The sequence below is a fragment of the Periplaneta americana genome, chromosome 12 (assembly GCF_040183065.1).
Source record: "Periplaneta americana isolate PAMFEO1 chromosome 12, P.americana_PAMFEO1_priV1, whole genome shotgun sequence".
Classification (NCBI taxonomy): domain Eukaryota; kingdom Metazoa; phylum Arthropoda; class Insecta; order Blattodea; family Blattidae; genus Periplaneta; species Periplaneta americana.
Window position 1 is genome coordinate 33,822,794 of NC_091128.1, and position 17,558 is coordinate 33,840,351.

Sequence of the window (17,558 nt, forward strand, 5' to 3'; positions counted from 1 at the left end):
CAGTATTCTGGGATATGCATGGTGTTTTGTTGGTGGACTTTGCTAAACATGAGGCCACTATGAATGCTGCAGCCTACATTCAAACGTTGGTAAAGTTGCGTTGTGTCCTCGTGACAAACGCCGTAACATTAATGGTGACGATGTCAAACATCTTCATGATGTTGCGTCTTCTGTTCGTGAGAAAATCAACACATTTGGTTGGGAGGTGCTCCAGAATTCACCATACAGTCCACACCTTGCACCGTCAGACTTTCATTTGTTTGGTCTCATGAAGAAATTCCTGGCCGACCATCGATCCCTTTGCGACCGATGGCTGTCCGCAGATGGCTGTACTCCAACCGAACAGACTTCTATGAACAGGGTATACTGAAACTGGTACCACGATGGAAGAAATGTGTTGAGAAACTTGGCGCCTATGTAGAAAACTAGCTGAAAGATGTGAGTTTGAGTATTTTTTATTTTTGTTTACCTATTAAACTTTTTTTTTTAATTATTGTGCGTTACTTTCCGATCCACCCTCGTATAATTAATATACAGCCGTACTTCCAGATCACGTAAGAGCAAACAGCGTTCCTAATTTAGGAATCTGATTTCCATTACCATCATTTCTGCTCCTGAAATCTTTGAGTGAACTCCATGACACATCCTTTTTTTTTTTTTTTTTTTTTTTTTTTTAGCTAGATACTTTCTGCTCCCTCATCATTTTGGCGGCTGCAATAAGTTGATTGCACCGTATTTTCTGTATTTAATTCTCTCTTTTCCTATGTTAGGCCTAAAATCAAAACAGAGTAGGTAATTTCGTGATAGGCACTAAATTAATAAAAAATAAATAGAATTGAAGTACGATTTATGGGTGATAATTTTCTTGAAATAAGTTTTTCTGGCAAAGGTACAGAAACCTTGCTATGGGCCGAAATACTGAGGCTTGTTCGGCCGTCATCACTTTCACGAGAAGAAAGCTAAGAAATCGCATCCATATCCTAAGCTTTAATTGACGCCATTAACATCAGTAATATAATCTAAATATACGCACAGTTAGAGGAACTCAAGTACTACAGTATAGTACAAGTATGGACTTCTTACTTTAAATATGTGTACAGTAATCACTGCAACACTACAAACAGTTCAAAAACTACCGATACTCTTAAGAAAATACGCAGCGCACAATACAACTTTCTGTCATGGCCAGCACAAACAAACTAAGATGGAATCAATCATGTTTCGCCATCCGTGAAACAATGCAGTATTACTAGCAGACGCCTAGAACTATTTTCTACATTAGGCATGTTCTTGGAAGCTTTTGCAAAAATTATCACGAATATACCTATATCATGAAAGTACCTTTCCTTACCCTATATTATTTTTCTGATTTATTTCATGGAACAAAAATGGTTAATTATGATGTGAAGTGTTTATTTTACTCCTTACTATTAACTTAAGAATTATTAGGCTTATAATATTCCAACATTTCGATTGTCTTCATATTATCCATTTTAAAAAGAAATCCTAAAATACACACTTACAAATGTTTTCACTGTAGAAACAAGATAACTTCTTATTCGGTAATCTCGAATCTTCAATTTGTCTCGATTTCCTCCGCCTCCTTTCCTCTTCTCTATCACGTCACGTGAATTACTGCCTTTTGCAGCATCTACTTCGTTGTTCTTGATCTCGCTTTCCTGTAGGTAAAATTTTACGCTGTGTAATTTTCTGTTTTTCCTTCTTAATACGTGCTAATAAGTAATCTTTTATTAGATTCAAGGACAATCTAAACAAGTAATTTCCGAACTATAATGGATTGTGATAGTCAACTTTACGTTTCTGAGTATGGCTCAAGTGTTGGCAACATCAAGTGCCTACTTTGTTTCAGAGGAGAAATGGAATACATATTTATTTCTAAACACACATTGATATATATAAGATTTGCCCATAAAAGAATATTATAGGTATAACATGAAACAAATGTTAGGAAAGTATTATCATCTTTATGTAATTTAAGAGCTTTAGCATTACGATTCGATCCGGAATTAGAAGTTTAGAACTGAACTGAACATCATTATTCAGGTTTTACTCTAAGTATGAATATATTTCGTAGCGAGCACATAAATATTTATGTTGTTCTCAACACATTCTTTCAATTTTATACAAGAAGGTCTGACTTTTAGTTACTAAGTTTGTAATAAAAAATTTACAAAAGAGAATTCTTTGGTGAAAAAATAGTTTTGACAAATATGTAAATGTCACGCCCTCTTACAACCTTCATTTAAAAAATAACATATTTGTAATCAGAATTGAACTAAATAGTCACTAATGTTTTTTGGAAAATGTTTATGATTTTCAGTGGAGTCTCCCTTTAAGCAATTGAAACATAAATTACATTCTTGAAGACAGGAATACTTAATATTAATGTGTTTATTTGTGCACAAACTGAATTAGTTCACAATTGGGATACAAAATATCAAATCACAAAGATATTATGTTCATTCGAAATTACTCCCATTACAGATATGTATGTGTGATCTACTGAGACATAGAATATAAGATTATAATGGAACTGGAGAAAAATTACTGTTTCATAATATATAACAAACATCATCTGCTAAGCTTTGGACAACTGTAATGAGGAATCCACAAAATTGTGTTATGTTCTAGTAAACAACATTTTTTAGAGCGCGCGTATCAAATCTAACAGAGAACACAAATGGTACTTACTGCAGCCAATGTAAATCAGTTAGACACAAAATAAATATGAAAACAATTTTTTTTTGTCATGGAATCTACGTTGTAAATTTAAAATATATTTCGTAATCAACATTAACAAGCAAGTTCTCAACAAGACATATTGACAAAAGTTAAAAACTTTGAATAAGTATTACTGGAAATGATATTAATTCCATTTAGAATAAATTACAGTAATTATACTCAATCTTAAATTTAAATTACAATGATTAATTATCAAAAGAATGAAAGAAATCAAAACGGAAATTTAAACACCAGAACAAAAGCTTACCAATTTTTTTCCAAGTTCTATTAAAACACATTTATTTTTAAATCGTTTATAAGGTGAAGTAATTAATCCATATAATCAGAATATTATAACCTTCACATATTGTAAAAAAAATTAACATGCTGCAGCACATAGTAAGTTTCACACTGAAGAACATCAGAGTGTTTTCAAGTTCATACAGTTCATGTAGTCTTGGCTCCATGAAGAGGAGACAATGAAAGTATTTAGAAGTTCAGCATAAAGGTTCATATACCTTCGTTAAGGAAATTAACACAAGCTGTTCGTTATGTTTTCGTGCGAGGAGGGACGAAAACTTTGAGCTTGTGTGAACTTTGAAGCCACTAACACAAGTGTAACTTACTCTAATCTCACAGTTTATGCTCTTCATTGTATCGTCCACATACTCACATACTCACACACTCACTAACATAGCAATGGTTTGCTACTAAAACATTATTATATAATTCAAGTAAAGTTTAACAGTAGGCCTACACTCAAGCTTAATTCAAAACCCCACTTAATCACACACATTTTCTACAAAGCATGTAATGCTTATACTGTTCGACCAAGTCAGGAAATGACACAAATAATATTTCTTACAAGTCTTTTAACACATGTACACAGTTTCATTCTACTGAAAGTGCCAACATGTTTAAAGGAGTTTTCTCAGAAAACAAAGACAGAGGAAACTCACCTTCTTACCTTGGGAATAACCAAACAATGTAAGAATTTCCATAAGTTGATCAAACAGTGATATTTCATTATAACAAGCATATATAACAAAGAGCAACATCGTAGTAGAGTTTATTCACAATAGCCTGGACTAAATAAATATGTATATCAAGCCTGAACATTTAAGTGTAGGAAGTTTCAAATAAAGCTACATTACTGTCAATGTCATAGATTCCCTACCATAAAAATGATCACATGTCAAAAATTTTAGAAGAGATTCTATTGTAGAAATATTATGAAATTCACACGTACTCATTTTGCTTTATCCATTTGCTACAAATAATGTAACTTGAATATGCATAGCACCTGATATAAAAATATACATAGCCTACATTTATTCGCACAACACCCATACATTTTTTTTTATTCTTATACAATGATATAAGTTTATCTGTACATAAAATAACACATAATACGCAGTTTTCTATAGGCTATGTTTCTAGCGTCAAATGTACAGTACTCAGAAACTTTCAAAGGCTAAGTAACAATACAAAATACAAGTTCCTAAATATTGTATTATAACTGTGCTAGGGTTAAAATTAACTTCGGCGCAGCACAGAAGTAGCTACGTTTTATATCTGAATAAATGAAAAGCTAAATTCCAGCAAAATTAAATTCAGAAAACAAATTAAAACACTATAGATTGATACAATTTAGCATCAACTATATACTCAATACTTAAACAAATAATTAGAGAGGTAACATTTACTGCATCGAAATACGCATGAAAATAATGATTACGCTTCATTGTACAGAAAATAAAATTCACACGATTTAGAATGTAAGTTACATTTGAATCCAGGCTATGAAGTACATACACTTCTATTTACATCAGAAACTTTTGCTATAGTAATCAACTCGTTACATGTGTCTTAGAGAATATTATAAATTAAGACATGTAAATATACAAACTAATTCACTAACTATCTTGGCACATAACACTAAATAAATTGCCATTTTACATTCCAGCTAACATTACGCAAGAGTCCACGGAAGAGAAATTCAGCATATATTATAAAAGTTACAGAATGTTTTTTTACCCATTCATCTTTAAAATATTTGCAGTTCTAGTTACGCACTTCGTACCAAAACAGACTTACAATTGTGTTTGAGCAAGTGAAATCATCTCCCACAACATCCAGCAAATAATAACTTTGTGAAGGGGTCAATAACAAGTTTACAATAATACAGATATGTAGTGTTTGCATCCTTATAAAATAGTTCACATTGCATAAACATTTTAAGTAATAATAGCGATTAGAGGCACTACAACAAATTAGACAATGTAACCTATACACAACAGATGATCTTCACAATGAAAAAAAAATTAAACGTAAAGTTAGGTTAAGAGTAGCAATTCTTGATACTCAAATGTTAGAAGCCTTAATAATTATAAAACAAATTCATTGCTTTATATCTATACGTCAACATTAACAGTGATTATTTCGAGTCACTGTTAAAACTATAATAACTTATTTCTACTTATACAAAGCTTTATATTGAAAACATTAATTACTTCACTTAATATTCCTTTGGAATAGGCCTATTATGACGCTCGCTTACAATTATATTCTCCCCACGAATTAACATCACATGCAGCAGTTAACTCGCACACACACCATGAAGACACAAGGCATCATAGTGGCAGTGCTTCAGTGTATTCTTAAAATACTCATTAAATCAGGGTGAGTTTCCAAAATCTCATTCTAGCTAGCCGGTATTCATATGCTCACAGAACAATTTTAAAAGTAGTGGAAAAATGCACTCTTACAATACGCAGCCACTCCTATTGCGTCTTGGTAAATTTAGCTTCCATTTCGCATTCCAAAAGTTAATAGAAACGCCATAAAATTGGTCGATTTTTATATCTTTATTAGAGAACACGTTAGATTCATTGTCAGATTTATTCGTCACGTTCGCTTAAATTATAAACTATTTCCGGTAATACAGTGCATCAGTGATAATAAAGTGATTTTTGAACCGTGCAGAATGTATTTAATCCACACAAAGGCACAAAAACGACAATTATTTTAAGAACCGTAATAAATTGTCGTCTAATTATACTGCTATAAATATGCAATCAGCTATAATTTCATTTAAGAAGGTGAGTCTGAAGTGCAACTCATGTAAAGTGCTAGCAGTCGATATAGTTTATTTACGTAAATGTATGTCTAAACCAGCCCTGGGCATAAAGGGAAAGGGAAAAGAAAAGAGATATCCCCACTCATATTTTTTCGCTTACACCGCTGTATAAACAAACACACAGTAAAGCACTGTGCATCAGTGGTGGATGGTAGGCGACCAGCAAGAGCCGAAAGCTATGATGCCTATCTCATACAATCCGTCACTCTGCAATTCTTGCCTTCCTGTCTTCTCGTATCGCTACAAAACATGACTGCCTCTGCTGAGGAAGGTGGAATGGAGAGTTAAGGGGTCGTCTGCAGTGACTCGATTGAGTTATTAACACCCAAGCCTGGTCTAAACTACATATTGTCAGATCTGCAATACAACGCCGCGTTCTCAAGCCATTCAGATGCCACAAGAATATCTTATAGTTTAGTCACACTTTGTGTGTTTTAGACAAATCAAGCAACGTGTGTGACAGCCTAACACTTTATGGCAATGCAACACCTCCTTCTAAAAGTGCTGTTTCTCTCGCTCCCGCAATTGCATCTAGTGATGACTGTTCTACGAACAATGTACACTGGATTAATTTTAAGCAGTAAAAGAATGTAATAAAGCTGTCCTGGTTACACGTATTTAAGCCGAGTGGAAGCAGGGAGATACAGAAGCAGTAGTCTATCTTTATAATATCGTCCAGTAAGAGGAGTACGGCAAGTATCTCGCTCAGGGCAGTCTGTCCTCGAGGGAGAATGCCAGTAGGACGAAAAATGTTTGTTCTGGAAATGATCGTGACGAGAAGTTCTTGTCCTTGCAAGGGATCAAGACTATGTTATTTCAGGCTATAACCAGTAACTCTGCAAACTGAACGATTCAGGCTGCAACATAAAACAGGTGCTGTGCTAATTTGAAATTATGAATCACCATTCAAATTGATATTTTCTTCCATAGGCGACGGCAAAATTTGGCTCATTGTTCAAATTCCAGTGAGTAAAAGTGGAATTTATGATGATCAAACCTGGTGTTGGGTACTTTTAGAGTACTCTACAACCATTCTACCAGATTAAGAGAAAACTAAGCGCAACGCGTCTGTATGCCGAAGTGTGCGAAAGAGTCCAATTCCATTTAGATTCTTCTTAGGCTGAGAGTATGGCAAGTAGTCATGACATAGGATGATGAACGAGGCCGCTTCGTTGGACGTGGTGGTGCTGTGCTAGCAGGCGTGACAACGTACAAGGCCCACCTCGTCGCAATGCATATACTTCGGTAGACGTGGTGGTGCTGTGCTAGCAGGCGTGACAACGTACAAGCCCCACCTCGTCGCAATGCATATACTTCGGTAGACGTGGTGGTGCTGTGCTAGCAGGCGTGACAACGTACAAGGCCCACCTCGTCGCTATGCATACACTTCGGTAGACGTGGTGGTGCTGTGCTAGCAGGCGTGACAACGTACAAGGCCCACCTCGTCGCAATGCATACTCTTCGGTAGACGTGGTGGTGCTGTGCTAGCAGACGTGACAACATACAAGGCCCACCTCGTCGCAATGCATACACTTCGGTAGACGTGGTGGTGCTGTGCTAGCAGGCGTGACAACATACAAGGCCCACCTCGTCACAATGCATACACTTCGGTAGACGTGGTGGTGCTGTGCTAGCAGGCGTGACAACGTACAAGGCCCACCTCGTCGCAATGCATACTCTTCGGTAGACGTGGTGGTGCTGTGCTAGCAGGCGTGACAACGTACAAGGCCCACCTCGTCGCAATGCATACTCTTCGGTAGACGTGGTGGTGCTGTGCTAGCAGGCGTGACAACATACAAGGCCCACCTCGTCGCAATGCATACACTTCGGTAGACGTGGTGGTGCTGTGCTAGCAGGCGTGACAACGTACAAGGCCCACCTCGTCGCAATGCATACTCTTCGGTAGACGTGGTGGTGCTGTGCTAGCAGACGTGACAACATACAAGGCCCACCTCGTCGCAATGCATACACTTCGGTAGACGTGGTGGTGCTGTGCTAGCAGGCGTGACAACGTACAAGGCCCACCTCGTCGCAATGCATACTCTTCGGTAGACGTGGTGGTGCTGTGCTAGCAGACGTGACAACATACAAGGCCCACCTCGTCGCAATGCATACACTTCGGTAGACGTGGTGGTGCTGTGCTAGCAGGCGTGACAACATACAAGGCCCACCTCGTCACAATGCATACACTTCGGTAGACGTGGTGGTGCTGTGCTAGCAGGCGTGACAACGTACAAGGCCCACCTCGTCGCAATGCATACACTTCAGAGCCACGAATTCCGCTGTGAAGTCATTTCGGTGGACACTCTTCTTGGATCCGTTACACACAGTGCAAGGCAGCAGACGATGTCCTCCACATACTTTACACGTAGAGCAGGCGTCAGGACTCTGTGAACAAATTAAAACCAGTAAGTGACTAATCGCGTATGAACGGACTCTTAGGTCACTTTCTTTTTTTTACAAAAAAGTAATATTGAAAGTCTAATTACATTTAGATTCACTTCTCAGGCTGAGAGTCTAAAAGTTTAAAAAGAACAACAACATTTGGCATCAAACTTAAAGAAAATAAAATACTAGGCCTACAAACAAACTGTATGTGGATGACCAAATACTGATTGCAAGGTCAGAAGATGAATTACAAAACGCTACATTAAAATTAAATAACACTAAAAAATATGATATGCAAATCTCATTGTCAAAACTAAATTCATGGGATTTTATGGAAAGAATATAAGCAGAGTAAAAACTGAAATTCAAGGTCCCTAATAGTATGTGTCTGAATTTAACTATCTTGGCTATATAATATCTCAAACTTCGAGGGGCGTTGATAGAAGACAGCAGAAATACAACCACTTACTCGTATATAGTGATATTAAATTAAATTTTGTTAAAAAATATCAGTGATCACAAAATTAAGATTGCATTACACCGGATTGAAACCTGCCACTTTATACGGCTGTGAGAGTTGGGTCTTAAGTGAGAAAGATAAAAGTAAATTAAAAGCTACTCTTATAAGATTCTTCAGAACTTTATTGGACTTAACAGGAATGAATAGAAAGAGAAACATAACAACATAGGAAAAATTGTGAGCAACATTGTTAATTTCATTTGAAATTATCAGTTACATTTAAAAAAACACATTAAAAGAATGGACCCAGATCGCCTCCTCATTTAGGCTTTTCAGTATTGACTCAGAGGCAAGCGAGTTTCGGTTCTCTTTGGAGAAGATGGCAAGACGAGGAACATATTTGTGATTTATAACAAACAGGACAAAGATCCTATTAATCAGTTCATGCTACTACTATTACTGCTGCTGATGCTGATGATGATGATGATGATGATGATGATGATGATGATAATAATGATGATTATGATGATGATGACGATAACGACGACGACGAAGTTAAAAAATTAAAAACATATTTAAAGTATAATGTAGAACAGTCATGTCAATTGATGCCCATAGGAGCAAGAGCGCGCTTTTGAGCTCAGGAAAGCCTGAGCGCTTTACAGCAGAAAAGAAAGAGACAGACGAAAGAGGTAGTATATGCCGCTTAGTCGAGCTATATTCAGGGATGGCCAGCACTGATTCAATGGATAAAGGGAAGAGAACTTATTAAAACTGTATCCATGTTAATTTTTAGATTTGTTTGAGAAGTAGACTATAAGTGCTTTATAAAAATGTAAGTTTTAATTTTAATGCTCATTTTTCACAAGTTTGATTTTTTTATTCGAAAGAAATGTTTTCTCAACTTTTTTTTATAGAAAAAGTGAAATTTTCAGATATAGTCCTATTTATTTAGTAGCCTTACATAATGTTTTCGTAAACCTAATATACCGTATATACGTTTTACTGAAGATAGTGTATTGACATTTTTTAAAATGTTCGCATGGAAGTTGTTTGTAAGGAAATGAATTAACAAAGCAACTACTGTTACATCATAAGCAAAAGATACGTGCCCATGTGTTGTAAAAATGTCAGTTCTATAGTTTCAGCACATTTCGAGAAAGTAATTTAATATTTTGATGATAGGAAGTTGCTCACCAATATCACCTTAAAAGCATAATGCGATGAGAGTTTTGTTATGGAATATTAGTTACACTTAAAACATATACAGCATCTAGGTAATTTTGTTTTGTACTGTACTATTGTTTTGATTGGTTTATTGATTACTTTTATAAGTCTAAAGGTACAAACAATATCAATTCTAACTTGTCATGTCAATCTCCTTTTTTGGGATGTCACTTTCTTTATGAATGATGTGTTTCATCCATTTAGTACAGTATAGTTGTACTACTATGAAATTTATGTGAATATTCCTTCTTAACTCTTTATTGTGTTCTTAACATTAAAAACACAACTGCAATATTAAGAAATTGGTGTTAGTACTTTTGTTTTAAGACAATATAGATAATATCAAACAGAAAGAAGCCATATAAAAATAACGACATAAAATTTCACGTTCCGTCTGAAGTTTGTGCACCACTGTTTTCTTATTCCAACAGGCTGCTTATTCATATACACAAACCTTCCGGCCCGCGCACGACGTCAAGGTCAGAAAAATGCGCTTGCTTTGACAGCACTGATGTAGAGCGTTAAAAATGCATGAAAACGAAAACAATATTAAACTTTTATACAACGATGGCTGTGATCCTAATATTATATGACAACGAGACTTTGAAAATGACAGGAAAAATTAAAATAGATTGATTACAAGTAAATGAAGTGATCACCTATAAAATTTATAGTGTGGCTTACAAGAAAGAAGAGGCTACGAAAGTAGATATACTATGATAGCAGTTGATAATACATAATTTAAATTTATATTAACTATAGTAAAAACTATAATTAAACTATATACGGGGAATGACTGTAAAGTGACGCCAAAGGAAGTTCTTAGTTATCGCCCAATAGGAAAAATAGTCGAGAGGACCAGATAGGTATGACTTGAACAATGGGAGCCGTAATGAACTTCGGGATTCCATTTTTAAGAAGGAGAAATAAACTGTCAGTGAACAAACGTTTATGCTAAACACTGACATTTCTCTAATAACCCTTTCAATTATTATTATTATTATTATTATTATTATTATTATTATTATTATTATTACTGAGAGATCGTTTTAAATAGAGAAAAGCTCAATGTTGGGTTATTCAAGAAGAATTTTGGTTTGAACTTTTTATCAATTCTGATTTAATATGGAGATATAATTATAGATCATAATCTGGCAAAGACTATCAGTGAAATGCGATTTATTCTTATTGTTCTAGTAGGTTATTTAACGACGCTGTATCTATTACTATGTTATTTACCGTCGATGGGATTGGTGATAGCGAGATAATATTTGGCGAGATGAGGCCGAGGATTAGCCATAAATTTTCATACATTCGCCTTACTGTTGGGAAATCCCAAGCAGATAATCAGCTCAAGCGGAATGGAATCCACATCCGAGCGCAACTCCGGATCGGCAGGCAAGCACCTCAGCCGGCCGAGCTACGCCGGTGGCCGAATTATTGAATTATTCTTCTCGCTGGTGCAGAAATCAAGACCGCACTTTCTTTCGAGATCATCTCATATCATCCTATAGCCAAATGGTAAAAATGCAAGTTACCATAGGAATAGTAGAGTTGACACCGTTACTTAAGTCATCCGGCATGTAATGAGAATTATGATGATGTCTGAAAAGGTGCAAATAACGTAAGCAGGAAAGTTGTATGTCAGAGGACATTTATATTGCAATCAGAATTCCAAGAAATAGTGAAGTGCTTTCCTTAAGGGTACGGCCACACGAGCTACATTTGTCGCAGGTTTTCTGCTACAAATGTAGCTGCAGTAATTGTCGCAAAATGGGTGGCCACACGGGCGCTACAATTACTGCTAGTTTCTGCGTTAAATGTCGCTAAATATGGCCACATGAAAGCCACACGTAGCGACATTTGTAGCTAGTTCTTTTGCGTTTTGCAGCACTCAGCAGTAGTGTAGTGGAAGCTTTCTTCCGAGATGGAGTATGAAGTCAAAGTCGCTTTGTGTGTGTTGTTAGTGTACATTATTACGGTCACACAATTGTAATGCGCATGAGAACAAAATTTATAGCAGTGCCATAAAGTTAACTTTTATTCCTGCGTCGATTTTACAACAGGCAATATTGTTCGTCAGTAACAATCGGAAGTACGGTGTAGGTGAAGGGTTTGCTGAAAGGCTGTATGAAGATCTAATTTCTCGTGGTTCTGTAGAAGGATCATTGGGATTGTACGACAGATTAGACATGCTCTTCCCTTGTCAATACACGAATTTCTGAAGCAACTCCAAGTAAAAAGGAGTTTTAAACATGACCCAAAACACAACTCAAAGAGGCAATCTGTTTGTAACATATTTGAGAGATTTGTCTTATAAAAGAATTGTGTTTTTTTTTTTACCAAATGAAGTCGCTGTGAAGGGTTTACTGGAACGCTATTGTCTAGATTTTATTATTGAAGGAAACCTTTGGTCGAAAATGAAAGAAAGAATGTGCACTCTCAAAGAAGGGCATTTTGAAAATAGTATATGTAAACACATCTATAATAAAAGTTCTCTTTTTCTTGATTTTGCAGAATTCTTATTGGACGTTGCGGCAATTTAAACTCGACCCTTATATCCCAAAATACAACTCAAAGTGGAAATGTCTTTATAACACAGTAATATTTATAAACAATACTGATTTGTGAGGTCTGTCCTGCAAAAGAATTGTACGTTTTTTTACCAAACAAAATTGCTGTGAAGGATTTGCTAGTACGCTTTTGTATACATTTTATTATTGAAGAATATTTTAGGTCGAAATTAAAAGAAGAAAAATGTATGTACTTTTTAAAGAAAGATATTTTGAAGAGAGTTAAAAATAGGACAACTTAGCTGGACTATACATAAGCGAAGCAATATTTATTGGCACCGTATTGTTAGTAACAAAATGTTATATATATTGGCATCGTATTGTTATAAATCTGTCATGATAATAATTTCCCAACTAAAATTCAATCTCCCTCTCTACTTCACTCGTCAGTTGTATAAACATTAGCAACACATTTAAATCAATTAAAGTTACAAATGTTCATTGTTATTAATACACTTGAATTTGATTCGGAGCACGGAAAAGGGGAATTTCCTGCCTTCCCAAGCAACTGGAGTACTGTATATCCCTCGTCTTGTGATTATCTCGTGTAGCCGTAAGCAGCGAACCTGAGCCATGCTGACAACATTACCAAAGAGTCTTGCAATCAGTGATTGTCTGCTTTTGCTGCATACTTATCATGGGACAACGAAACGAGATGGAAGATTTATTTAAAAGATGACAAAGATGATGATCAGAATGAGGATGAAAATGACAAGAAAATGAGCGATATGACGTGAACGGTAGAATTGTGAGTAAGATATATTATAATATGCTATCTTCAAACCAAAAGGGGTATAAATGCATTATAACAGAATCGAGGAAAAGTTTCCGAGAATCTGTTATGCACTTAACAGATGTACTGCATACTATTTTTTGGCCGATCTTAATAAAAAGATAAATTATTATTAATCATTTTAATTTAAATAAATAGTTTGGTTTTGGACGCTAATATTTTCATGTGTGATCGCCGTTTGTTATTTTCGATAGGTGTCATTCATTTGTTGTTATTCGGCGGCGAATGTGAAAATGTTGTCATAAAATAAATTATAGAAAGTTTAGTTTTGTCTTCAAAGAAGTAGATAGGTGACACATTAATTATATATCAATATAAATAAATAGGATATAGAAAATGTTTGTAGGTAACACATTAATTATACATCAGTGTAAATAAATTGCATACCGTTATAGGTTAATGTTTGCATACGTATTTTACTCCATGGATGTTTTCGCGTTCAGCCACGACCGACCCCACGAGTGGCGTTCAGACAAACAACCGAAAGTCGTCAGAAATGGTTTTTACGCTTACGTCTTAACTACATTAATTCCTGTTTTCTTACAAATCTCCACTCCAATTAATTAATTTACAAAGAGTGCAGTATGACATTTAATTATTTCCTCATAGCTCATAGTGGCGCGCGACACTGAGAATTCGTTACGTTTAAATAAATAAATAAGAATTGATTTGATTTATTTACTTACGCAAGTGTGTTGCAAGTTTAAATTTACAAGGCCTACCAACAACATCAGTAAGGTTGTTACAAACACGATCGGCCAAACAATATGCTATTCGTTATTTACAATTCATATAGATTTATCACATACTCGAACATTTTATATTGCGCTTAATTTAGCTCAATACACTTCACGGTTGTGTTGTGTCCCCCATATTTGTTTTCATTGTGACGTGGCACATACGAAGTTCTCAGTACAAAAGAATCATAAGCCACACATTTGTTGAAATCGAGATTTCTCCGAAACTCAGTGTAGAAATAGCATTACAAATCTTAATACTTGAGGAGAAAAATTCGGTCCGGCGCCGGGGATAAAACCCGGGTCCTTGGTTCTACGTACCAAGCGCTCTGACCACTGAGCTACGCCGAATTCAATCCACAGCACCGGACCGAACCTTCCTCCTTCAATGTTTCCCTTTGTGACCTGACTCCAAGTTAGGCATATATGTTGACGTATATGTTCAATGTCAACTGCCATTATATTAGGAGCGCACTCAAGTGAGTGACTTGTTAGGCCGGGATTCGGCAGTTAAGTGCACAGTAATCTGTACGGACATATGCACTGCAGCTATGAGAATATTATAGATTTATTAATTTGTCCTACAGAATAATATCTGTAATTATTTGAGGAGAAAAATTCGTTCCGAAACCGGGGATCGAACCCGGGTCCTTGGTTCTACGTACCAAGCGCTCTGACCATTGAGCTACGCCGAATTCAATCCACAGCACCGGACCGAACCTTCCTCCTTCAATGTTTCAAATATTAATTGCCAATATTACAGATATTATTCTGTAGGACAAATTAATAAATCTATAATAATAATAATAATAAATAATAATAATAATAATAATAATAATAATAATAATAATAATAATAATAACACTATTTGAGTATTTTTTTAAATTAAAATGATTTTGCATTTATTAAAAAAATGTAATGGGCAAGACAGCAATGACAGAACCATTGTGCAGTGGGCTTTTATATGAATGTATAAATTCATTATTTGAAAGATTTATACTTTATAATAATAATAATAATAATAATAATAATAATAATAATACTATTTGAATATTTTCCTAAATTAAAATGATTTTGCATTTATTAAAAAAATGTAATGGGCAAGACAGCAATGACAGAACCATTGTGCAGTGGACTTTTATATGAACGTATAAATTCATTATTTGAAAGATTTGTACTTTATAATAATAATAATAATAATAATAATAATAATAATAATAATAATAATAATAATAATAATAAGAAGAATAATAATAATACTGCTTGGACACTTCAGACTTAAACCAGTATTTTAATTGCTCACAGTATAAATAAGCTGCACTATAAAGTATCGTCGTTAAATTAACCAAGAAAGTATTGAAAATTGATGTGAATGGTCAGACCCAAATAAGGCAGCCTTCACACGGCTGCAAGCCGAAGGAGAAAGGCTGCAGACCATAAAACCTCCGCCATTCTACATACTTCTATTTTTTTTTTTTAATTCTGGCGCTAATTTCCGTGAATTTCTTAGTATCGAGAGCTTTGACCCAGCCTTGGGTTCTTACACCCACCATTTCATTTGTCTACGTGACTGGAATATGCGTAACACCGACCTGCGGGGCAACCTCCGTCTATACAGCTCCAGAGAAAATAACCGTCAACTCACACACACAGCGTTCATAACAAAGAAGAATCGGTCGTTATTCTGGGAATTTTATGGCTGCCTATCGTGCCTTCACCCTTCTTTTCTTTTCTTTTTTTCCTCTCATCTCTCTTCTTATTATCCTCCTTCCACCTACTTCTCATTTTTGTGTCTTTTGTTTCTTACGCTCTCGTTCTCTTCGTTTTCCTCTCATTTTATTTTATTTTTAAACAAACCTCTTTCTTTTCTTTTCTTATATTTTTCAGTCCCTTTAATCTTCGACTCTTCCCCTTTTCCTTCTTCGTTTATTTCTACTTTTCTACTTCCTATTTCGAATTCTGAATCTTCTTCATTGTATCTCTCTTCCCTTTTCTTCATTGCCTCCTTTGTTTTTCTTCATATCCACTCTCTTATATTTTTCAAGCTTTCTCTTTGTTTCTACTTTATTTTAGCATTCTTCTTTCCCTTTTCTATTCTTCACCTTTTCTCTCGTCTTTTCCACGATGTCACTTGCATTCTTCTTATTTCTTTTACTTCAATCTTTTATTTATTCTCCTGTTTCGTGTTATTTTCCCTGTTCTTCTTAGTGTTCTTTTTCTGATTCTCTTCTTTCTTTTTGTTTTTCCTTTCTCTCCTTCTTATTCCTTTGTTATTTTTGTTCTGCTTTCATGTTTCTCCTATATTTTTTGTTCTTGTTTACTTCTGCACGGCATTTACTATTATTATTATTATTATTATTATTATTATTATTATTATTATACTTGCTTTTTTACTGGCTTTTAAGGAACCCGGAGGTTCATTGCCGCCCTCACAAAAGCCGCCATCGATCCCTATCCTGAGCAAGATCAATTCAGTCCCTACCATCATATTCCACCTCCCTCAAATCCATTTCAATATTATTTTCCTATCTACGTCTCGGCCTCCCTAAAGGTATTTTTCCCTCCGGCCTCCCAAATAACACTCTATATGCATTTCTGGATTCGCTCATATGTGCTACATGCCCTGCCCATCTCAAACGTCTGGATTTAATGTTCCTAATTTTGTCAGGTGAAGCATACAATGCGTGCAGTTCTGTGTTGTGTAACTTTCTCCATTCTCCTGTAACTTCATCCCTCTTAGCCCCAGATATTTTCCTAAGCACCTTATTCTCACACACCCTTAACCTATGTTCCTCTCTCAAAGTGAGAGTCCAAGTTTCACAACCATACAGAACAACCGGTAATATAATTGTTTTATATATTCTAACTTACAGATTTTATGACAGCAGGCTGGATGATAAAATCTTCTCAACCGAATAATAACAGGCATTTCCCATATTTATTCTGTGTTTAATTTCCTCCCGAGTGTCATTTATATTTTTTACTGTTGCTTCCAGGTATTTCAATTCTTCCACTTCTTCAAAGGATAAATTTCCAATTTTTATATTTCCATTTCGTACAATATTCTCGTCACGAGACATTATCATATACTTTGTCTTTTCGGGATTTACTTCCAAACCTATCTCTTTACTTGCTTCCAGTAAAATTCCCGTATTTTCCCTACTCGTTTGTGGTCTTTCTCCTAACATATTCACGTCATGAACATAGACAAGCAGCTGATGTAACCCGTTCAATTCCAAACCCTCTCTGTTATCCTGGACTTTCCCAATGGCATGCTCTAGAGCAAAGTTAACAAGTAAAGATGATAGTCATCTCCTTGCTTTAGCTCACAGTGAATTGGAAGCGCATCTGACAGAAACTGACCTACTTATACGGACTCTGCTGTATGTTTCACTTAGACACATTTTAATTAATCGAACTAGTTTCTTGGGAATACCAAATTCAATAATAATATCATATAAAACTTCTCTCTTAACAAAGTCATATGCCTTTTTGAAAT

The 17,558-nt window shown here is 35.4% G+C and overlaps 1 protein-coding gene across 2 annotated transcripts in view; it reads right to left on the minus strand.

The window, feature by feature from the left end:
* Nucleotides 1-2,394: 2,394 nt before the first annotated feature.
* LOC138710223 (uncharacterized) overlaps nt 2,395-17,558 on the minus strand; it is a 481,621-nt gene continuing 466,457 nt past the window's right edge. The window contains exons 4-5 of one of the 2 annotated variants that reach the window (XR_011335182.1): nt 7,980-8,269; nt 2,395-7,906 (exon numbers count right to left, since the gene is read on the minus strand). Coding sequence is in view for 1 of the 2 variants with exons in the window: in XM_069840883.1 (XP_069696984.1) it covers nt 8,096-8,269 (174 nt within the window). In the remaining variant the exon portion in view is untranslated. Of the gene's footprint in view, nt 8,270-17,558 lie in introns of both variants that reach the window. The other variant, XM_069840883.1, reaches the window with a different exon arrangement.